General features: G+C 45.8%; 1 protein-coding gene across 2 annotated transcripts in view; it reads left to right on the forward strand.

Moving 5' to 3' along the window:
- The first annotated feature begins 4193 nt into the window (after positions 1-4193).
- The window catches only part of BLK (BLK proto-oncogene, Src family tyrosine kinase), a 44946-nt gene continuing 24370 nt past the window's right edge, over positions 4194-24769 (forward strand). The window contains exons 1-2 of one of the 2 annotated variants that reach the window (XM_061372212.1): positions 4194-4915; positions 22805-22904. In XM_061372212.1, the coding sequence (XP_061228196.1) occupies positions 22806-22904 (99 nt within the window). In that variant the 5' untranslated portion in view covers positions 4194-4915; position 22805. Of the gene's footprint in view, positions 4916-14623; positions 14841-22804; positions 22905-24769 lie in introns of those variants that run through there. The other variant, XM_061372213.1, reaches the window with a different exon arrangement.

A 24769-nucleotide genomic window follows, 5' to 3' on the forward strand; every position in this document is an offset into this window, starting at 1 on the left:
TCTGGTTTTGATGTGGGAGGAGCAATCCCAGGACATGTCTGGAATTGTGACATGGCTGGATTCATGATAGGAAAGAGCAAGACCAGGGCCCCTTCCTGAGAGACAAGTTGGATTCAGCCACCCGGATTTGATAGCCAAGAGCATTTGATTGCATGGATGTAGCCAGACAGGGTCAGTCGACCTTATGGCCAGGGAGCAGGTCTAGCATGGGTTAGTTTACTAGCAGAGGTGTCGCTTCCGAGGCTGGACATCTATCTCATTGCAGTAACAGACCACACACTGTCACCCGCTCCCTCTTCTGTAAATGTTTATTTTTAATTCAGTTGTGTAATGGATTTCAGACGAGCTGCCATGAGACACCAGTGAAAGGCTGGAGCCAGGTCCTCCTGAGGTCTCTTCATGGGTTTTGAGTGGGTTTTTTGCCTGTATCTTGTTTAAGTTGTCTTCACCTAAAAAAACTTCAGTGAGGAACTGCTGAAGAGCCACAACGCTCCCAGTGATGAGGATTTAACCCCAACGAGTGGAAACCTGAGATTAGGTGTGATGAGTCAAAACAACCTATGCAACATGAACACTGCTGTTATAGCTCAGACTGTTTTCTTTTGCTCAGATATAGTGAGGCCTTTCCGTTGCACTCAGAGCTCTCGTTCCCAGGGCTACATCCCACAGCATCTTTGAAAACAGCAGCTTTTCCAGCTGACTCCTGAATACTTGGGAACGCATGGATCCAAGCCTGAGTCCTTGCTAGGGTGTGGTTTTGCAGAGCTCAAGCTGGGAATTGCTTGTTGTACTGGCAATTCCCTCCAGATTTTCTTGGGAACCCAAATCTCCTGTGCCAGTCTGAGCACCACAAATGCTATAAATGTAGATGTGGCCTATAGCCAGCTAAATCTCATCTGGACCTTCTGAACTGCTCATGTAACACCCGAAATGGACAGAAATGGCCATTCCTCTGCCATAATGGCAGCAGTTCAGCACAGCTTGTGTTTGAACCATCTGATTTTTGCCCTGGCTGCTGGCTTTGGGTGATTTCTTCTTGCAGGCATTCTGTCAACAGAGCATGGAAGACCTGGATCTCCCATCAGGGGTGTGTGGCCATTCTGTGGGACCATGAGCTGGGAGCATCTTGCATCCATGGTTGCTTCTTGGTTACTAATAAACACGTTCACCCCAAAGCAAGTCCCCGGGGCTGAGCCTGCCCAGGCTGGGATGGGTGGATATCAACCATCACCACCATATCATAGCCAGTGCAGCCTTCACTCCTTACACAGGGACCTATACAAGGAAATTCCTCTGATATGGTTGGAGGGCCACCTGGGAGCCCGTCAAACTGGAAATGTGGCAGAGGCACCTACAGAGGGCAGCAGGTCTCCAGCTAAGACCGTCCCCTGGTCACCCCAAGGGAACTGATGCCAGTACATACCTGCGGAGCATTGTGGTCCCTTGGCTGCTCATGGTTATGGATCACTGAGGGACCCGGAGCTGGCCTTTTTCAGTATTGCTCTGTTGTTTAGTCTGGGTCAGCTGTTTAAGGGCTTCATCTGGCTTTTCTCAGCTGAGATGGCATGAGCTTTCTGAGCAACACAGGTGAAATAACCCACTGCAAGAACAGGCCCCTGCACCCACGTGTTCGGTGCTGCTCTGCTTCTGGATGATGCTAAGCATAAACTGCTCTTCCTGCTAACATGATGCGCATGCTGGGACTGAGGAATTGCTTTTCCTATGGAACGCGTTGCCTGACCCCACCTTCAGACTGAGCCTGCTGTATACTAGTTGTCAATTACTGGGATGGGGCATGGAGAGGCATAGGGTTCTGGGAACTTAGAATAAAGAGTCAGGGAGTGCTGAGGCTATTTCAGCATAATACAGGTTCAAGCAAGACGTAAATTGGCTTTTGTGCCATATATCCTGCAGGCAGGTGGAGGATGAGCCATGATGTAGGGATGCAGGGGAAAGATGGAGGTATGTGAAGTGCTTCAAGGCAAAGAACTGTAAGTATTTTACCACTACTTGGAATAGTTCTTAACCTTGACCCTCCTCATGCAAATGCCATCCCTGTAAGCTGTTAGGCTTCTTTCTTATGTATTTTCATACATACATACATATTTTGTTATATATATTATATATTCATATATGTATTTCATTTTCCTATGGATTTCCAAACCAGTTGTGTAGTTGGTCCATCCATTAACCCCTCCCATCAAATAATTTGTAAACTTTCAGGTGACTTCTAGCTGAGTTTGGTAGAGAAGGAAACGTTTCAAAGATGAAAAGAGGTTGCTGAGCAAAGGCATGAGAAGACTTAAGTCCACCAGAGGAAAAGCTTTGTGATGAGCACGACAGGGTGTTAAACACCAAAGCATCAACAGGAAATCAGATTTCATAAGTTTCACCATCATGGAACATCGTGGTGGTTTTTGCGTTGTTTGTTGCTTTGGGGTATCGGCAATATTTTCTCTATGGGTTTCTCGCAGATGAGGCATTATCAAAGACAAAAGCAAAGGGCAATTGAGCCTGAAATCCCATCAAAAGTATGGTGGGAATTTTCAGCCCATCTGTTTTTTCATAGGTAAAAAGAAATAAGTTTCCTGAACCCAGAACTCATTTTGCAGGTGTGTATTAGCGATTATTTCTCCTTCCAACTCCCAAAAGTTCCCAAGCCCTGAAGAACTAGAAATCATTTCCAAAGAAAATCAAAACCTTTTTGAAGTTTTGAAGTGGCTCATTTGTAATAAGTGTCCTCTGGTAAACCTTCTAGTCTAGTTCGTTGCAGCAACCCATAAAAGTAAAGGGCACTTAAAATCTCAGGACTGATGTGTAGCTTTTATTGCTTCTCTGCTGGAAAAAGGACTTGAGCTCCACTTTCACCAAAAATATTTGTTGTAAATTATTTTCCATAACTACTAGTGAATGGACAATTCCTCTTCCAGTTTTACCTGGCTACCTGGCAAAGGCATCTTCATTGAAAAATGCAAGAGTGGAGGAATCTTGGGTGGACACCATCTCCTCAAACTTCAGTTCAGAAATTCTGATTACCTCAATTTATTTCCTTGGCTTCCTGAGCCAAGGAATGGAAAGATAAGGAAAGCCCATTTCAGATACCTGCTTTAAGTTAGGATGAATGAACAGCGAAATAGAAAGCTGCAGCACCCATGTCCTTGTCATCCCCTTTGGTGCCAGAGTCAGTTTCTGCTCACTTTCATGTCAAGAGCTGGGTGAAATTTGCTGTATTTGTAACTGATTGTCAGAAAACAGAGTTTCACTTCAACACTTTGTGGCCAGACAAACTTAATCTGGACAACAGCTTCAGCTCAGGGCCAAAAATGAAAGACATATTATTGGGTTTGACCTTTTTGTCAGCACACCAACTTGTTTTTTCATCTTCCTAGATCAAACTGACCCTTTTTGGGGACATTTAAATGAAAACAAGTGAAATGTTGTTGTTTGTTACATTCTTCTGCTTGATACTTTTTCAGCCTAGCGAATGGGCCATTAAATCAGACTTTTGCAGAGCACTCCCAGTAACCACTGTCCCAGACAGATCCATGCTTTGGAGGTTGTCTCCATCCCCTAGTCACTCATCAGCAGCAGGACGCTATCTCAGCCAGTGATGCTACCTGGAACTGCAGGACAGAGGCTCAAGATTCAGACTTCTCTTACTTAAAGTTGCCATCACCCATCTCAAAAAAGAGTTGATAAGCAGCCTGTTGGTCAAACAGCCTTAGGCAGGATTCCTATTGTCCTCTTTGGCCGGCTTGCCTTTCTGCTTGTCTTGAGATGCTGAGGCTGTATCCAAAATCCAGAAGGATCAGTAGGTGACACACACCAGCTCCCTGGCCTTCAGGTGGGTTGGTGGGTCTGAAATCCTTCTGATGAGGGTGGGAATGAGAATGATGGAGTACTGCGTGGTGCTCAGAGACCCTTGGGGATAGCAGGCACCAAAAAGCACAGTGAGACCTGAGCTGGTCTCTGCCCACAGCAGGTCCAGGTGGGCATTGGGAGCTCAGCGCAGGCAGAGCTTTTTGCAATACATCAAGTAGCTGATTGCACAAAACAGAGAGAAGGCAGATCTTACAAGAGATTACATACAAGTGATCAAGAGATATGAGGATGTGCTGTCAGCTCTCTCCCATAACTCTCTTCCCCCCATGCCCTAAATGTCATCAGCTGTCTTGTACTCATTACCGAAAGGCAGCCAGCTCTACAGAGTGAGATTAAGTTGCTCTTTACGTGAGATTTTAAGCAGAAATAGAACCTCAAGATGGAAAGTGAGTGAGATTACAGCACCGTAACCTAGTTAACTACAAAAGGGGGAACTGCTCAGATTAGAACCTGACCAGAGATAAATTCTCCCAGAGGTTAAATGCATGCAATAAGTATCTCCACGCCTCCTGTTGACCCAGGCTGATCTTAGCTGTGAATGGGCCAATCTAGAAAACTCAAAGACCCATATTTCTCCTCTCATCTGCAAACCAGTTTTACACCCTGTGGCTCAAGGGGATGACTTTCAACTTACACCAGCCTGAATGAGAGTGATTCAGGGCATCATTTGTAGCAGGACAGTACTTTTTATAGCCCACTGAGCTTTCGTGGGTAATGGCTCTTCTAAGGTAGACACTGTTCTAACATTAGCACTAAATGAGCAGTGTGGTTATACTACCATCTCTTAATTGCTATAAGTGTAACAAACCAGTTTGATTTGTCATTCAGCTGTTATCGACAGGAAACCACTAACAGCAGTCAACTGATGTCACCAAGAAAGGTTAGGGTTTCTCTTTCTACCTGCTCTAAGGACTAAGACTTATCAAGACACTGTTTATGTTCTTAAGTGCTCACCCTGAGAGGGATTATTTAACTTTTGTGGACAGCTAGGATCAAGTGGGATATGATTTAATCGAAACATAGGACTCACCAGGTAAGTGGAAACAGTTTTCCGGCAATTTTGCTTCATTCCTGCTGCCTGATTATTGCTTGGTGCTCTGTTGGGTGCATCTCCTTAGATCATTTAGATCACTGGCTCATCTATGAGATGGTGGTAATGAAGCCCTTAAAAGACTGGGTGAGGGAGATTCAGTGGGCAGGGTGCACATCTTTCTTTCCTTCTGGCAGTGTTGCAGTGCTGAAATCGGTGTGCTCGTTGAGGTGGGACTGATGCTCTAAGTCATCCACTGGCCCTGCAGGTCCTCTCTTGGGCACAGATAAATCTCTTTCTCTTAAAAAGAGCAAAAGTAGATGGATAAATAGCAAGGTGTAAATGTGTTTCTTCTAGCTGAATTCTCTGGAATGGTGAAAGAGAGGGGGAAAAGTGAAATCAGGAACCTAATTCTGATTTTAAGGGGAAGTGGAAGTTTGGATGCTCAGGCTCCAGTTTGGCAGTCTTTGCTGAGCTGGAGGAATGGATGGTGTGTATGGTGTAAAGGAAGGCTGAAGCTTTAATTCCCTTTCTGCCAAGAAGCACATTTGAGGTGGAGGATCATTGCTTTCTTTTGCCCCGCTGATGGGTTGGATGGCCTCCTTGGTGGTAATATTTTGTTTCCATCAGCTCCTCCATTCAGGCTGGTAAAACCATTGTCAGGTTAAAGCTGGTTGTGGACAAAGCTCCTGGCAAGTTGGAGATCTCCAGCGGAGTCATGGGAAGGATGGACTTCATGCTTTGCCCTGTGGTCAGTTCCCATCCCCATGCATGCAGAGTCTACATTAAGTTCATAACTTTTATTCTTGATTAAAATTTAGGCCAGACTCAAAATTCCACAGTGCTCTAACATGGAGCCTGGGTATCTCAGAAGCCATCTTGCTTGCTGTGCCACTTCTGGGAAGTAAAAGCAGTTGCAGTATTGCATGGTATTTGCATCTCAGACCTCCTCTGGTATTCATTCAGTGCCTTACGGCCAGTGATGTCTGTCAAGGCAATGCTCTTCAAGGTGTTTCAGTTATCCCACTAGAGAAATGGGGATATCTCTTGCCTTTCTTGCAGGAATGCTGTGATATTTAGTTGATTTTGAAAGAGCAAAGTCAGGACGAGGTGCGTACACTGTCAGCAGAGAGGGCTCCGGCAGCATGCAGTGCACACACACGATCCCTGATCTGGTATGTGCTGGAAAAGAGAAGGCAGATGGAAATGAAGAAGAATAAAAGGAGAGGTGTAGGGCAGCAAAGGCACCCTCAGTAATATGCTCCATTAGTCATTCTGTCAAGGTTTAAATATTTTTTATAAGAAGGCTTGAGGGCTGCAGAGCTTCTAATTTCTTGTTCACATTTTGTTTTTTCTCCCAGACCTCCCTCCTGAAGCATTATTGGAGAGGAGTGTTTTACAAGAGTCTGTAGGGACAGGACAAGGGGGAATGGCTTTAACCTGACAGTGGGGAGATTGAGATGAGCTCTTAGGCAGAAGTTCTTCCCTGTGAGGGTGCTGAAGCCCTGGCACAGGGTGCCCAGAGCAGCTGTGGCTGCCCCATCCCTGGCAGTGTTCAAGGCCAGGTTGGACGGGGCTTGGAGCAACCTGGTCTAATGGAAGGTGTCCCTGCCTGTGGCAGCTGACTGGAACGGGATGAGCTTTATTGTCCCTTCCAACCCAAACCATTCTGTGATTCTGTGTTTCTATGATTACAGCTACACTGATGCACAAAACACTGTGAAAAAAAACCACAAAACTTTTGGCCCATTCTTGATTTGTTCTACCAAAGTAGAGCTATCACTGTACCTTGAGGATTATGAATTCAAAGGCTGAACTTTCTGGTGAAGGAGGAAAGACCCAAGACATATTTTAGTGAAAATTTCATAAAGATTATACTGTTTTTTCTTTATCTGCTTTTCTAATGACTTTCATGTTCTGCCATGCTCATGGCATGTTCAGGGATGTTTTAATACCCTGGGCTTTCAGCTGAAATGATGTGCTCCCTAGCCTTTGTTAAATAAGCCCAAGAGATCCCAGGCTCCGCATCCCACTTCTGCACAGTTTGGGCTCTGTTTCTCTTTCAGACAAGGCTATCGGCTCTTTTATTTCTGCTTTGTGACTTTCTTTCTGACTGACTTTTAAACTTTTAATTCTCTGTGGCGGTTTTATGACCACATAAGAATCCTAAAAAATCTTGAAGCTGTATTTATGTGCAGACAAGGCTTTTTGGCATTTTGGTTAGGTCACCATGGATTTCACAGGGGTCACAGCACTATGTTAGGCAGAGTAGGAACACCTGGGCACATTATTACTTCATCATTATTTGTCTTCCTTCCTTCCCCTCATTCTTTTCATTCTCTCTGTGTTAAAAAGGGAGTTTCCTTGCTGCTCTTCCACGGTTGACAAGACTCTGGAGGCAACCAAGCATTGACTCCATGTGGGTGAGCTCCCCTGTAGTCAATTATTTCCTGCAGCCCACAGGGTTTAATTATGGGCAAGAATTTAGCAAAATACCTGGGGCTAAACCCCACTGGAGCCTTTGACAGCCCTGAAGTTTCCATTCACGTCTTCATTTTATGTGGTGCGAGTCAGCTTTCTCATTGGGTCGACACCACATTGCAAGATTAGGAGTAGCTGAGGGGATAAAAAGGATGAAATTCCCCTGTGGCAGAGGTTTTCGTAACAAATTACAGCCTCAGGGTACTGCTGCTCATTGCGGAAGGAATGGTGGCACCACTGGTCATCACTGTGAATCTCAAAAGAAAGTACATCCCTGTATGAAACAGGATACAGAGGGTCATGGTTATAGCTTAAAAATAAATGCTAAAGGGCAACATATGCAATACAAACGTAAACCAGGCCTCCAGTATTTCATGCTGGACAAGCCATTTACTTCTAATGGGTCATCCTGTCTTCTACATCAGAGGTTAAATCTATGTGAATTCATTTGACTGGCCAGCCAAAAAAATCTGCCTCTCCTCCAAACAGAAAAACCACAGCAGACCCTTGTGTTGAAATAAAAAATAGGTCTCTAATTATAATTGTTTCCAAGAAAAAGTTGCAACTGAGCAGGAGAACAATGTTTCTGCGGTTTTACAGAACAGTTTTGCCTTTGCTAATGTTGGTTAGTTTTAATTAGGAAAACATTGTGGGCTTGCCTATTCAAACTTCCAAACCCAGTTATAAATGCCTGAAGGAGGGGGACACAGTTGAGCAAAGGTGTGGAAATGAAATGAGGAATTTTTGAAAGAAGTCTTGTTGTTTCATATGCTGAAGCCACTGCAAAGAAGGAGAGAATAAATATCATCGACCATGGGCAAGACAAGCAGTTGTAGGTCTTTCAGTGATGGAGATTAGTGCTAATATTTAGGAAGTCATTTTAAGGCTATAGGAATTGGAGAGCTGTGATAGACTGATGGAGAGCAGTGGGAATCTTCATTATTGAAAGCTTTGAGGACTAGATGATCTTTTGAGGTCCCTTCCAACCCTTGAGATTCTGTGATTCCGTGATTCTGTGAGTTAGGTAGTCTCTCAGATGCAATGTAGGTCCACCAGACCAACCTTCCAGGGGCCAGTCATCCATTTCTGCCATCCTGTGTAACATAAGTGGCTTCAGAAGTTAAATGTGCCTTTCAAAATCTCACTCCTGCATTTCCCTCTCTCTTTTTATTTATGTATTTATGAAATTATTCTCCAGATTTGACCAAATCGCACTGATTTCTGCTCCTCTGGAAGCCGTGAAAAGTGTTACTGGTCAAAAAGCAGCATGCAAGACTCCTATCCTGTGTCTCAGGCACGTATGAAAATGAGCACAAATAGAAAACACATGGTTTGCAATTGAGATTTTTGCTACCTAATGAGGGGCGAAGTGTCAAAATTTAGAATCGTAGAATAGTTAGGGTTGGAAAGGACCTTAAAATCATCAAGTTCCAACCCCCCTGCCATGAACAGGGACACCTCACACTAAACCGTGTCACCCAAATCTCTGTCCAGCCTGGCCTTGAACACTGCCAGGGATGGAGCATTCACAACCTTCCTGGGCAACCCATTCCAGTGCCTCACCACCCTAACAAGAAAGAATTCCTTCCTTATACCCAATCTAAACTTCCCTTGTTTAAGTTTTAACCTGTTACCCCTTGTCCTATCACTACAGTCCCTAATGAAGAGTCCCTCCCCAGCATCCCTACAGCCCCCCTTCAGATACTGGAAGGCTGCTATGAGGTCTCCACGCAGCCTTCTCTTCTCCAAGCTGAACAGCCCCAACTTTCTCAGCCTATCTTCATACGGGAGGTGCTCCAGTCCCCTGATCATCCTTGTGGCCCTCCTCTGGACTTGTTCCAACAGTTCCATGCCCTTTTTATGTTGAGGACACCAGAACTGTACACAATACTCCAGGTGAGATCTCACGAGAGCAGAGTAGAGGGGCAGGATCACCTCCTTGGACCTGCTGGTCACACTCCTTTTGATGCAGCCCAGGATACAGTTGGCTTTCTGGGCTGCAAGCGCACATTGAAGCCGAATCATGTTCATTTTCTCATTGACCAGCACCCCCAAGTCCTTCTCCGCAGGGCTGCTCTGAATCTCTTCTCTGCCCAACCTGTAGCTGTGCCTGGGATTGCTCCGACCCAGGTGTAGGACCTTGCACTTGGCATGGTTAAACTTCATGAGGTTGGCATCAGCCCACCTCACAAGCGTGTCAAGGTCCCTCTGGATGGCATTCCTTCCCTCCAGAGTATCAACCGAACCACACAGCTTGGTGTCATCGGCAAATTTGCAGAGGGTGCACTCAATCCCACTGTCCATGTCAGCGACAAAGATGTTAAACAAGACTGGTCCCAACACTGATCCCTGAGGGACACCACTCGTTACTGGTCTCTAGCTGGATATTGGGCCATTGACCACAACACTTTGCATGTGGCCATCCAGCCATTTCTTTATCCACCGAGTGGTCCATCTATCAAATTGATGTCTCTCCAGTTTATTCCATTGTTTGTGATATCCTGGCTGCCTTACTGATGATTGAATATGCAACAATTTTGGTGAATGAAGGCTGGTTGAAAAAACTCTTTGTGCCATCTGCTTAAGTTTCCCTATGGCCAAGTGGTAAAAGAGGCCATTGGTCCTGAGTCCAGGTCACTGGGGTCCCAATTTACTACATTATGGTGTATCCTTGTACACAGATGGTTACAGCTTCCCTGTTTCTCAGATCTCTGTGCTTCCCCAGGTTATGATGACTAGTGGAAAAGGACTGCCAGGTCACACGAGGTCTCATCATAAGGAGGTTATCCTCTTCTTCATGAAACCCTGGGGTGGGAAATTAAAACCTTGACAAAATGCCGCAGGCAGAGGACTTCTTTCAGCCCAGCCAGTTTCTAGCCCAAAACCCAAGCCATCACAGAATCGTAGAATGGAAAGATTGGAAGGCACCTCAAGGATCATCTGGTCCAGCCTTTCTTGGCAAAGCATGATCTAGACTAAATGTCCCAGCACGCTGCCCAGCTGAAACTTGTGTCCAGCTCTAAGGAATCCATCACTTCCCTGGGAAGATTATTCCAATGGCTGATTGTAATGATGGCATCCATGTTTACATGAATAGCTGCTTATGGTGAATGGCTTGGAACCATGAAAATTTAGGGCAGAACATTTAAAAATATTTTTATGGGAGGATGATGCTTAAGAATTGGGCTTTGAATAGAGGTTAAATTTGATCTATGGAAAAATGAAGGTGTCACCTCCAATACATGATGGAAGGAGGGAAAATGAAGGTCAAACTAAACAAATGGAGAAATTGATATAAAAACTTTAACTTGACGTTTATCTCAAGACTTTTTCCTGGCTGTCTCTTATGTATTTAGCCTTTACCATTTTGGAAGTACAGGAAGAAGACCGCAGCTGCTTGAGACATTAGTACAGCAAACTTGCACGAGGAGTTATTCTTTTTCCAGTGTCACATGCCAATATGCATGGTGTTTTTGTGACAGAACATTTTTAAGAGTGGCAATTTCCCATGGAATGCTTTTTTTCCCTGGAAATCTGGGGAAAAAAGTGTTCTGTGTAAAAGTCACTGGGTGGGCTGCCAATGAATAACAACTGTGCACAGAACAGAATCATGAATATAGGGATCTGTACAGGAGAAATCTTAGCCAGGACCAGGAAGAAACCATGGCTGTTTAAATGTCAGTATGGGCACTGGCAAAGCAAGAAACTTGAGGAAATAAGATTTATCCTGGCTGTAATCTAGAATTAGATCAGATTAAAGAAAAGGAAACCTGAGGGTGGATCAACCCCATGACTTCTGTGCTGTAAATGATAACTTCTGCAGTAGACCTGGCTGCAACGTTTGGCCTTGTTCTGCTGCATTTCTATCTCTTTCAAGCTCCATTGCTAAGTTTAAATGTTCTTTTAATTCTGAAAGTTAAGCTCACTTAGGTTTGAATAAGGTTTTAAAAAGTGGTGTTGGGGGTTGTTCGTTTTTTTGTTTGGGTTTTTTTCTTTACTAGCATCAACAGGGAAGTAATACTGGGGCAGTGTCTTGGCTGCTGCAAGTAGCCATTAATAAGCATGATATGAGCAGTGTAGAAGCTTCCTGGCAGGGAAGACTGGTCTGGGTAGGACAGAATAATCAGCATCACCATGTCTAGCATGATCAGGCTCTTGGGAGCGAGGGCCACACACACTCTTCCAACAAGGTTTCGTGAGGACTGATCCTGCCTCAAGGCAGAGGACTGTGTAAGATGCTTTTCCAGTAGATATTTTCTGCAAGCAGTTGCACTGATTCTGGGCAATGGAAATTCACAATTCCATGAGGTCACCAGAAAGGTGTTTGTTTTAAAATGTTTGCATTTCTCCTCATTAGTTCTCTTATTTATTTAAGTGTGAGAAGAAAAAGAAAAAAAAGTCACTTCATCCCTCCAAAAAGACTTTTTCTAACTGGGGCCAGACAAAATCTCTTTGAGGTCCTTACTAGTAGAACATTCCCCAGCTACCATCAGCCAAAGCCACTGCTGCATTTTCATCCCAGTCCCTCAAGATAGTCCATGGGATTCAACAATAAATAACAATAGTGGAAGAAGAGGGAGCCCATCACCACCCTGCACTTGGGATGGTTTGGTGCCTGGGACTACACATCGTGCCTGTGTCTGACTTTCACCCCAAACATGGTGATGTGTTTGGGATAATCAAACAGGAGAAAAAGGATGGCCTATCTTTTGGAAAGCAGAGACCCAACAGGTGGATAGTGCAACCTGAGCAATCAGGCTGGACTTCCTAAACAGAAGGAAGCTATGCAGTGGAATACCAGTGTGGGTGTCTGGCTGTGGGTCATCTGGATGGAGGCTGCCACGTTTTTTGGTCCTTTTCTTCATCCTGTGGAGTGGCAGGTCCTAGAAGCTTTTCTTACAGCAAGACTAAGAGCCCATGGGCATTTACACATGGGCTGGACCTCAGATCTTCATGAATGTCTTGTAAAGAACTGTAAAAGACAGCAGAGACAAGCCAGCCTCAGGATTGCATACTTGTGCAGAGGCCTGCAAAGATGCTGGAGAACATCTGGGAACTGACATGGAGGCAAGTTGGGAACCACTACCAGGCAGACCCTACTCTCTGGGTGAGATTACAGCCTGCGCTTTCAGGTTGGGGAACCAGGGGCAGGTGGAGCCCATCTGGAGTGACCCAGGAGATGCACATGAGATACTTTCCTTTAGACGCTTTCTCAGAGGTCTCCCTACAACTGCTCTCAAAGGACATCCCTGGGCTGTCGCTTCATGATTTGTGAGTAAGCAAATTGCAAAAGGGCTCTCTCAGCTCAGGCTTCTTGACTCTGAGTCTCAACTTATGGCTATGAGGTATCCAGTCTGGAGGACACAGAGGAGATACAAGCATGAAGGGGTTTGCCCAGATGACATGCAAAGACACAGCCACTATATCTTAGATACCAGAAATCTTCCCTGGGATGCGATAGCCAAACCACACCATATCTAATCATTTTGATTCTTACTTCTTGTTGTGGCTCTCACTGGAAGAGTCTGCAGCAGCTCTGCTGCAGTTGCTGGGTTTCCCCACTGTTAGCACAGGGAACATGTCTCAGATCAGAAGCAGGTTTCTGTCCGGAGCAGCCACATTGTCGCCCTGTTTCTCAGGATTACTTGGCAGCCACTAGCTTACTTCTAAGCCTTTGCTGCACCTCGCAGTAGCTCCTCTTTCTACCTCAGCAGTGGATGACAAGCAGCTTCCAAAAAAAGCAACTTCCCTTTTCATAGAAATAGGAAGTGAAGCTCGCTTAGAGGTCAGGTACCTCAGATGTGCTCTTCACCAATGGACGAGCCATGCTCTAAAGCTCAAAGCACTCAGCTAATCTCCCCTTCCTGAGCCGCAACCTGACCACCTCCATGCCTCTCCACTGCCCTTGGCTGGAGGACAGTTGAGCAGGTAAAATGAAAGTTTGATGAATCTTCAAGGGCTTCTTCATTTCTGTATCTCTTTGGTATGCAAACAGGAGGCCAGCACACCTGAATGAGGGGTGATGGGGTGGGTGTCTCTCCTGGTTGTCTTCACAGCCACCCTGTGCTGACCCCCTAGGGTAAGAGGCATGGTGCGACCCCCCCCAGCAGAACCCTGCTTATGGCCCAGATAGCCTTTCAGCCCTCCATGGGGTTCTCTTCCTTTGCCTGGAGCACAGCTGCAGAGCCAAGGCTGATTTCCATGCCATGTGTATGGTAGCGGTACTGAGGCACTAGGCACATACACCCTGGTGCTCCCATCCCACACAGCATCATGTCCTCACCCAGCCTCATCTTGTCCTTGGTAAAGGTCCTCTGCCTTGACCTCAGCTTAGATGTGCTCTGCAAAGCCTTTCTTCCTGTAAACAGCATGACCAGTGTGCAGGCAACCTTTAGGTTGTGCATCACAGTCCGTGGATGACAGTTCATGTTTGTCCTTCTCAGTGCAAACTCTGCGAGGTCATTGCAGCCTCGAGCTGGCTGGGACCAGGCGTCCCTTCCCTCCTGCTGTCACATGTAATGCAAATATGATGTCATGTAGTTACCCACAGAGGTTTACACAGTGTTTTTTGGGGGCCTCCTCTCTGCAGCAGCCAAAGGAAATATATCGAAAACACCCAAGAGAAACCAGCTCTTCATGCACCCTATGGGAAGCCTCAGGAGTCTACAGAATCAAATCCTGCTTCTTTACAACATTCATCTCCTAAGACAGAAGCATTTCAGTTTTCCTATTGAACACACTGAAGCAGAGTGAGAAAATTACTTCCTCAGAGTCACCCACAAGTCCCTATCCAGGTCTTCATTCATTAGACCACACTCCTATGTTGAATAGGTTCATAGGGGTTGGGGCTCACTGGAACGAGATGCATTTAATCTTAAAAGGGTCTTTTTTTAATCACAGAAAGGAAGGAGCATTGCAAAGCCAGTTTGTTCAGATGTTTCCTAGAATTTGATGGTTTGCATAGTGGAAACACAATCCATTCACAGTCATTGTAGCTGTTTTCAATGATGGCTGTTAATAGCTTGTGGGTTTCGCTGGGTTTTGTGTCTGGGTGCTCTTTGGGTTTCTCTCCTTCCTCACTGCTATTTTCATTGGCGAGGTTGTCTGCGAAGTGCAATTCCAACCCCCTCCTGGATGATCAGTTTTATATTCAAAATAGAGCAAGGAATCCTTGGGGAGGAAAAAAGAGCCTGTTCTGACACAAAGACCTGATTAAAAAAAGAAAGCCCATTAAACGCATTTGCAAAATCAGGCTGCTCCTGCAACCTGGGGTTGTAGCTTTCAAAGCAGTCAGTCCCATGGATGGTGTGGATGTGGTGGGAGCCAGAGGTCTTTAACTGGGAAATACTGCAAGGGTCTTCAGCCCCATGGAGCATCTGCCATGGGTCGAACCGGTGGTTCGTCCATCCTCGGATCGCGTCTGCCGGAGCAGCTGCATAGGAAGCAGGCAAGTAGGGAACATCCCACCCAGATCCACATCCCCCTGAGGGTGGGTAGAAACCCCGCAGGTTTTTCTCTGTCATCTTCCCTTCTCCTATCCCTCCTTCATATGCTGTCCTCCTTCTCTGTTTCCCTTGCCTAAGATCTGTGGGGTAGAGAAATAACAGGGGCACTACCCAGTGGCTGCTAAGATCCAGCCCTGAGGGATGGCTTGCAAGAATGCCATTCCCTTGGTTTACTGCAAATGGAGAGTAGGACAAGTAAGTGCCAGGCATGCACAGCCTGATACCCTCATCCTCTCCTGTCCCCCCAGAGCCTTGGGGAGAGGGCATATGTGTGGGGAAGGCTGACTGGAGCTGGACACAGCTGTGATGAGTAGGGAAAGTGTTCTGGCATCCAGCAGCTATTTCTGACAGGCATTTGGAGGTGTTCAGGTGGGGAATTGGAGATGTATGTCTTTCCTTACAGCCTTTTGCCTCATATGAGAATGGTGGGAGGAAGCATCATTCCTTCTGAGACCTGACCCAAAGAGGAGGTCTCTGACAGCACCGAATGCCTGATCACAAGCCTGCCACCAGCTTCACTGCTCCTCTTGAGACATGCCTAAAGGGTCCAATGAAATGATGTCCTCTTGCTATGAAAAGGCAGCCTCTGGGAATCAGGGCCTTCAGGAAGGGCCTTTTCCAGGGGCAGAGATGTGTAGCGATGTGAAGGAACATCCCATCCACCTCCTCAGTGTTGCCAGGGCTGTGAGGGCCAGGACCTTCCCAACCCCTACAGAGCCCTCGAAGTGCCATGAAACAGAGCATCAGGGATTCTGGCCAAGCGAATATGGCCTGTACCCACTTCCGTAGGACTTAGATGTCATGTAGGGGTGCCCTGCAGAGGGGATTTCTCCCTACTGTGCTTCAGCTCACCCATAGCCTATTCTACAAGTGCAGTCCACACTGCCATGTTTGGCAGCAGGTAGGTTTGAGTTCAAATCTGGGTTGAAATTCCAGCCACTGCAGAATTTTTTGTTGATCAATGCAGTTTTGTGATAAAACCTCTCACACCTGAAGAGCCCCAGAGATGCTCCATGTACACTAATAGATGTGCTTGCTCCTCTTGGCCCCATCCTCCTCTTTCCCCGCTTCCCAGTGCATCCCACCTCCCCAGACATCCCACCAGACTGATGCATCACCTGGGGTGAGCTCATGAGGAAAGCGTGTTAAAGGGAGATGGGATAAACAGTCTTCCCTCCTGCTTTTCCTCCCTCTGGGACCCTGAGCCCCTCTTCTGCTTCCTGGCCAGCATCCTGTAGCTCAGCAGAGCATTTGCCAGGTTCCAGCAGGGCGCAATGCTCAATGTAAGCAGCCATTTTTCCTCCAGACAGATGTTTTGATTAGTGAATGACCATTCTGGCAACAGGCAGCTGTATTCTGCTTCTGGAGAGAGAAAGAAGCTTTTACTATCTTTTATTTCTTCCTTTTTTTTTTCCCCTTGACAAGAAACTTTTAACATCTGCTTAAACGTGGGGACTTGGAAACCTGTGTGCTCCCACCCCCCAGCCTCACACACAGCCTTCTCCCATGGGGTGTCCCAGCTCTTTAGAAAGTCCTGAAAGAGCCAGATGTTCTGCTTAGTTTGTGTGGGCCAGGTTCACCTGCAAAGCATGGCCTAAGACAGGTGGTAGATTCAGGGCAGAAAGGGCAAGCTGGCTACAGCTGCAGGAAGAGATCCCCAAATAAGCCAATGGGCTCCAATCTCATTTCTTCAATGCATACCCCCTGCCAAGGAGGAGAGGGTAGGTTTGTTCTCCATCTGCCTTTGACTGGCAGAGGACAGACCCATTTGGCCACACTGGCTGTGCTAAAGACTGCATCAGGACAGCACTGACATTAATACCTCACCTTCATTAGCTGAGGAGCCAGGATGGTCCTGGGGGTTGTCCTTTGTGCACCCTTAGTGATGATTTAGACAGGCTAGAGTGTTTTAATGGGGCTTCAATGCAAGCGCAAATACAACTTGATGTATTTATCCAATGAGGACCAAGAGTGGGTGGGATCTGAATGTTGCCTGTAGGATATTCCCCATTCTCCAGCAAGGATGCAACATGCGAAGCACACATCTGCTTCACTCCTCAAGCATAAACCATGACATTTCTTGCTCTGGGCTCTCCAGGCCTTCACAGGGACTTTCTGCATTGCTATAATTGCTCCTCCACAGCCTGCTCCTACTGAGCAGCATCTTTTAGCCATGAAAGCCACCCTGACGTTAGCTGCAGACCCAGTGCTGTGTGTACTGTCACGGGAGGTCTCACTGCCCTCCTGTTTAAAGGCAGAGATCCTCAACAAGGCTTTGGCCACTGTGTCCTCGGGGATGGTGGCTGTAGCCTCTGCAGAAGACCTTCTGCATGGTCAGTGCTGTTTATGGAACAGGACGCTTGTTTTAGCTGCCTTCTAACCACCTCCTAGCAACAAAGCAGCTAAACGTTAAAAAGATTTAAAAGAACTTGACCAAAACCCAGCAAAATTAGAAAACAGCCACAATAGAAAATGCTTTGGTAGCAAATCTTCATTCCTATGTAAGTAGTTGATCTCACCAAGATCTTCAGTAATTCTCCTCTTCTGTGTCTTGCAAAGTAATCTAAAGTTGCCAGGCTGGGAAATGTATTGAAGAGCTATTTTGTTGGGAGAAAAAGAGAATTAAATGCATCTGGGATGTGCCTAGAACTGGGGGATTTTTTTCTATTGAATTTTTTTGCTCCTCATTGATGCAGAAATGCAAATCTGGACTACTTTTATTATTGTATCCAAAGTGAGTTGATTTCAGCAATTCTTTCTGGAAGGGGGCGGATTTGCAAATTAAAATTTAGCAATTAAAACAATTCATAATTGGCTATATCTGCATTTTCAAAGTATTTCCTTTAGGGTTTTTAATGCCACTGTCTTCTAAAAAAGGTTTTTCTTAAAAAAATGACACTCTGAAGTTTTATAATAAGTGAGATATCTAATCTTGGTGAACTGTGAAAATGTCTTATTGGACCCACCCTGAAATCTGAACGGAAAGGGGGCTCATTTTGTGATTTCAGTGGGCTTGAGGGTGGTTTTGGAGAAGCCCTCACAGTGAAACACTGTTGGCTTGCTTGGGTCTTAACCTATTTTTCCATGGCACAGTTTCATGAGGGTGAGACAAATGATGAGCTGAGACTTCTGCTTTTCTGCTTCGTTCTGTCTTGGTTTTCCCCCACATCTGCCCATGCAATCCCAAGGCTGCTTGTCCATGTCATCCATGTCCTTCTTGCAGAAGATGCTGCTGCCTGCACATCAGAAACAGCTTTTGAGTTCTCTTGCTCTGGTAGTGGAAACCAGCCAGCTGCAGTAGATGGTGCACGTATGGTGCAGGGCTGCTTACCGTAAAGATGAGACTGCAAATGCTTGCAGTGCTTGGCTTCGTCCAAGTACCTCCAGCCTAACCTCTGATGTACTGCAACAAAAAGAGTAAGTGCATGGGCAGGTCCAATTTGACACTGCCCTGTTGGTTTAGCCCACCCTGGCGTTCAAAACATGCCAAGCATAGTGGCAAGTCAGGTCTCCAAATTCTGTGGGCAACAAAGACTTGTGTCTGCCTCTCTTGGACCTTGGTTCCCTGGAGTTCCAAGTTAAGCTTGATGGTTGCTCCTGTAAGGTATGTTCTCCAACCCTCTTTGAAGGCATCTGTGTGATGGGACATTTAGTCATATCCTTTCCTGTCCACTACAGAGATGCTGCCCAAATACCAGCGAAAGTGTTGTTGGAGCAGGGCATTGTGGTGGGATCTTCAGAAAACCTCCCCTAGGCCTGTTGCTGCAGGAACATCTGTACCTGCATCCAGCTCTCACTAGCTGAAATGTCACCTCAAACTGCCCCTCTAAAGGTTACTGAAATTACCTGCTTTCATCCTGCAACATGGAGCACACAGCTTGTGTTAAAGGTCCTATGCAAGCATCCAGTGTTCCTCTGACACACATCTGCCCCACACACATTCAGAGCTGGGTTATACACTGAGCTCACTGTCCTGGTGCCTATTGCCTTCTTCACAAAGGCTTGCTTGAGTCTCCCAGGAAGACTTCTGCATAAAATACCTTTACTCCAAACTTAATGGCCGTAAACTAAAACACAAGAAGTTTCACCTCAACATACGGAAGAACATCTTTACGTGGAGGGTGACAGAGCACTGGAACAGGAGGTTGAGTCTCCCTCTCTGGAGATACTCAAAATCTTCCTGGACACGTTCCTGTGTAACCTGCTCTAGGCAGCCCTGCCTTGACAGGGTTTTGGACTCGATGATCCCCAGAGGTCCTTTCCAACACTAATAATTCTTATCAGCAGCTAAGCTGGACTATTTTTTGCTAAAACATTTTAAGTGTATGGAAAAACCTTGTGTTGCTTTAAATCTTTTTTGTTCTGTTCTGGGTTTTTTTAACCTGAGTAAAGTTGAGGAAACAAGCTTCCCCACTCTCTGTTATTACATATAAACCAACATTTTTAGATGTGAAGAACTGCGAGTTCGCAAAAGGAAATTTTCATGCTTTTCCGAGTTACTTTCTTTCCCTCAGTGCTCTTTTCCACTGGAAAGAAGAAAACAAAAAAAGCTGGGAGAACTACTATCAGCTTTCTCTTTTTTATTGTGAAGCTAATTTTAAAAAGCATTAATCAGAAGCAGAAACACTGTGGAACAATTTACGTTCAACTCAGCCATATACATTCAACTCAGCCACATACGTTCAACTCAGCCACCTTTTTTGGAAGAAAAAGATTACTTTAAAAGAAAAAAGAAAGCTCCATCAGCTGCGGGCTGGGAGCTCGGCAGCAGCTCTCCACATCTGACAACGTTTGTCTGCTGCACTATTTTGGGAGTTTGTAAACCAGCTGCCGGCATGAAGGATGGTCACGTTGGCTGCCAAAGGCTGCAGAGGCAACCTGGAGAGTGTGACCAGCAGATTTCATAAGGATTGTGAATAGCCAGAGCTGTGCTGGCTTCTGCGTGTGGGTGGGAGCAAGTGGCCTCTGTGGGAGGTTTTTCTCTGGTTCCATTTCCCACCCGTGCTGGGACTTGTCGTTCATGTTTCTGTGCCGCTTTGCACGGATGTGTCTTAGACACAAGCGTGTGGGTTGAAAGCTCAACTTGTGTAAGCATGCAGAGAGGTATTTCCAGCCTCAGCACAGTGCGTAAAGGCTTGCAGTGTCCTCATGGACACAGGAAAGCTGTGGGGACAGTGGTGAAGCACTGGAACAGGTTGCCCAAGGAAGTTATGAATGCTCCATTCCTGGCAGTGTTCAAGGCCAAGTTGTACTGGGCTTGGAGCAACCTGTTCTGGTGGAAGGTGTCCCTGCCTGCTGCAGGGGGGTTGGAACTTGATGATCTCAAGATCCTTGCCAGCCCTAACAGTTCTATGATTCTATGCAATTCCTAGGTTAGGGAATGGTCCCCACTCCTCTCAAACCCTGTCAGAGGAGCTGGGATGGCCACAGACCCCTGGTGGGACTTGCCGAGGTTGACCTTCCTCCATGTCCTTTCCCATTCTGCCCCACCAGGGCTGTAACTGGGAGCAACACAAAACCCCAAAACATGCATACACCATCACGTAGAGGGTCCATCTGTCCTCTCATAAAACCATCCTCATGACATGACCGATGGCCAAAACATATTGCTGACTTGTGCTATATGTCAAATCTTCTAACTCTGCCAAAAAGACAGCAATTGCCAATCTATATCTCCTTTGCCTTGACTTAAAATGATACCTTTCAGTTCCCTGGATGGAAAGGGAGCTCCAAATACTCTCACTATCCTAGCAAATAACACCATTCAGATTCAGAAATCCTGGTGCAAAGATATCTTCTAACAATTTGCAAGTGGAAGCGCGGGAAAAGCTCACTTACTTAATAAACCACGTGCCATCGCATGACAACCAGGTTTTCTAAGCAAACCCTGGTTGCAACCTGTAAGGGACGCTGCCAAGTTAAAATTAACCTGCTGCAGGAAATGCTGTGGCTGATTCAGTGGCGGAAACCTCCCCTCCGACTGTTAGTGCCCAGAGTAGTGCTGAGACCTGGGTATACATGGATGGGCCATCTGTAAACTCAGGTTAAAGAAAAGCTCAAAGAAGTTTGGATGCTGAAAACCTTTTTATTGGGAGTGGGGGGGGGAATGTGTACTGGGTTATCCTGGAATATTTCATAGAATCATAGAATCATAGAATAGTTAGGGTTGGAAAGGACCTTAAGATCGTCTAGTTCCAGCCCCCCCTGCCATGGACAGGGACACCTCACTCTAAACCATATCACCCAAGGCCTCGTCCAACCTGGCCTTGAACACTGCCAGGGATGGAGCATTCACAACTTCCCTGGGCAGAAATAATTCACCAATTCCTTCCAGTTTGCTCACTTTGCCAATGAAAATAAAAATAAGACAGAAGGGAGAAGATAATTTAAAAAAAAATACACTTCAAAAAATATATATAGAAACCTCATTTCGGAGTCCCAGTTTTTGAAATATTAGATAAGGTGCTAGAAAGGAAAAAAGTTGCTTTTACAGGGATGTTTTTTCCCACAAGTCTGGTTTGCTGGAAGCTTTTTTGAACACATCTGTTGGGAGTTTGACTATCACAACACAGTGCCAGGCTGACATCTGGGGGAACTGACTAACCATATTGATTCCTGGACCTCCAGTCCTGGATTCTCCATGTTCATTGCAGACCTTCAGGTAATTTGGCAAGAATAAGAGCCAATGAGTCTTTGTTCAGCTATGAGTACTCAGGTTTCAGACATGTAGCCCACACCTTTCAATACCTTTGGTTCAAAGAAGGGTCTGGTGCAGACTTTGGTGCTGGTGGTGTAGATGCTTCATATACTCATGGCAACAGCACTTAAGTAGTGCTGGCTTCAACTGTTCCCTACTTTTTCAGGTGGCAGAATAGGCTGAGTTTGCCATGGTTTGGCTATCTATCTTGACTATCCAGACCCAGTATAATGTTAGAATTATTGACCAGAGCTGAAATTACATTTCTGGGCTGCAATTTAAATGATCCCTCAAGCATGAGTGTGGAAACCTTAGTGTGGACTAGAGGATTGTCCATGGAAAGGGTTTGATTCATTTGTGCCTAGTGATCCTTGAGACACTCACATGGGATTGGGAAACATAACCCATGATGTATGGGAGACCTACACCTTATGAGAACCCAGGGCACATCAAAGGGTACTAGAGCGTTGCATGTGGATGACTGAGTCAAGCCCTAGGCCCACACTTTACAGTCAGGATGGGTACAAGTTACACCACATTTGACTCCCTAAGCTTCTTGCAGTCCTCCAATGTATTGCATAAAGTCCATGCCTTCATAGACAAACTGAGTCTGCATCTGTGCTGCTTAAGCATGAGGAACGGTGGGATGGTACTATGCAGATAGCTACCACATCTGCATACTGCTCTTGCTGTGTGGGAAGGACATGATGCAGGGAAAGCACTGAGCAGAAGGAGTATGACTTGTTCCAGGGTCTGCATGACCCTCCTGAAGAACTGGTACACATGAACTGCACAGGGATATGCCCCAGGTTCTTCAGCACCACCTCTTCGACCCTCCAGCAGTGCCTGCATGTGGCATCGCTCAGTTCTGGAGCAAGTCTGCTCAATGACAGCTGGAGATCTCTGCATTGAAGAGGGGACATACTCGAAGCAGTGATTTGTTCCAGTTTCTTTCTGATGACCTATAGTGTCTGTCTGAGCCTCACCTGCAAAGTGTGAAATACCAGAGTTGCACAGTAACCCAAACGCAAGTTCTAAGGTAGTAGGAGGACTGTAGACAGGATGATTTTAGACTCTTCACTGCCTGATTTCCCTGAGTTATCATCTCCAACTTGTTCTTCATGAATAAGAATATGGTTTTGCCCCTTAGTGCCTGCCTCTTTCCCAGGAGCAGTCTCATTGAAAAGCAATTTCTGGTCTTCCTTCCAGGATGGGGTTGCTCGGGAGCAAAAATCAGTTGATGTCTAATGAAAAACATGCCTCTGGAAGCAATCCCAAAAGCAAGAGTAAACCTTCTGCGCCACCCAAGGTAAGCCTGCAGTTTTGTGTCCTTTTTGATCCTCCACAGGTTCACTTTAGTGTCTTGAGTGATGCAGGCAGTATTTGAGTGTGCCAGCAGGAACTTGAGTTGTCCTATGTCCTAAAATTTGGTCACCAATTGGGAAATGTCATCCAAAGGGCAGAAAACAGATCTTTATGCCTGGCTTCCTCCTAGGAGCTTCTTGATATGGGGTGAACTATCCAGCTGAGCCTTTCTCTCTCTGGGTTTTCACTCTGTCAAAAAGGATGCCATTTTCTCTTTGGGGGTATGCTGTTGCCATGAGTTGTCTGCATGGGCTAGGGATAGTGATGGTCTGAAAGAGTATGTCATGTTGAACCTGGCACGACTATTTGTGTGGGCTGGACTGGAGTGCAGGGCAGGAGACAGCGAGAGAAGGTGCTGTGTGTTCTACATCCCTTGGTCACAAATCCATCAAGTTGAGCCCCATACCTTTTAGACAGTGCCCTCAGCACTCTGCAGCTCAGGCTGATGTTGCTGACTTTCAAACAGCACAAAGATGGGTCAGATTCAGGCTAAGATTCAAAGCTGCAAGCCGCAATGGAAACTTTACCATCAGGGGGAACAACAGGTTCTCTAAAGAGGTTCTACAGCTAATCTGTGTTGGGGTGGGCTGAGAATGAGAAATGCTGAGGATCTGCTGCTCCCTTTGGATTCATGTGGCCTCTGCTTGCATGGGCACAGATCAGGAAGACACTGGGTCAGTATTTAGGAGATTTCAAATTACAAACTCTGTTTAAACTTCGGAAATCGTTTTATCTATGTCTGTTGCTGTACAGAAGACATCAAGTTGTTCTTAATTGCCCTTGTCAGCACTGAATCCAGCAGCCAACATAAAAGGTGCAGGTGCCATGTGAAAACGTTCTTGGGTCTTGAGCTCTGAGAGGGGGAGGAATTGCCTGTAATTTCTTTTGATGGCAAGTGGAGATGTTTTTCACTCCTTTAGCTTAGTTCCCAAGTTCTCCCATGGTTATTAAGTCCAGTTTTCATGACAGCAGATGTCAGATTGAGCAAGAAGATGTTCTTTTCCTTCATTTCCTTCTCTCCAGCTCACTGGGGAGAGGAGCTGCTCTCAGTGTAAATACAGTATCATCAATCACCTTCTGACACTCATTTTCTTTTTGCCACAGGCACTAAGCTCTCACATGTCAGGGGAAGTCCATATTTCTTTTGGTTAAATTAGAAAGGGCAGTGGGTGAGCAGCTCTCCCACCGCACACTGCTGTTAAGTAGGAGTCCAGTAGTGGTGTGGACAGGAAATACTTGGTACTTCTAATTCAGCATCTGCAGTTCACTCCTTTTGCATGTGTATAAAAATACTGTTAGTGGTCAAACACCCACTCTAGTCACTAGGTCCTGATCAGAGGACTGGTGTTTGAAGTTGAGTAGAGAGGCAAATGAAGCCCACCAAGCCATTTGCACAATAAATCTCTTAGCCCACAAAGCAAGGTAATTATATTCCAGCTGTTGATTAGTAGTGGTCTATGGTCAACTGGCCACTCTCAGGGTCTGGGCCAAGCCAGGCTAAGGATCATGTCAGCATTTTAAGGGTGTACCCAGATGAGTTGCAGTAACTTGCTGCTGTTTAATTTGCCAATACGGTCATTGCCCCCATGTTTTTAACGTATCCCTGAGCTAAGGGCATTCCACAATCCCTGGGACAATTATGGCAAAGAATATCCCCAGTTTTCTGCTTCAAAGAATATTACAATTGTAATTTCTCAGCAAGATCACTCATGTCTCATCTCCCATTTATCTGAAATCTGGCATGAGGGAATAAAAAGTTAGATAGAACATGGTCCAAATGAGTGGATAGCAGATTTATTCCTTTATTTG

This window comes from Neopsephotus bourkii, unplaced genomic scaffold (genome assembly GCF_033783945.1).
Source record: "Neopsephotus bourkii isolate Nb327-2 ecotype Australia unplaced genomic scaffold, CSIRO-AGI_Nbou_v1 NB_1600, whole genome shotgun sequence".
In the NCBI taxonomy this organism is placed as follows: domain Eukaryota; kingdom Metazoa; phylum Chordata; class Aves; order Psittaciformes; family Psittacidae; genus Neopsephotus; species Neopsephotus bourkii.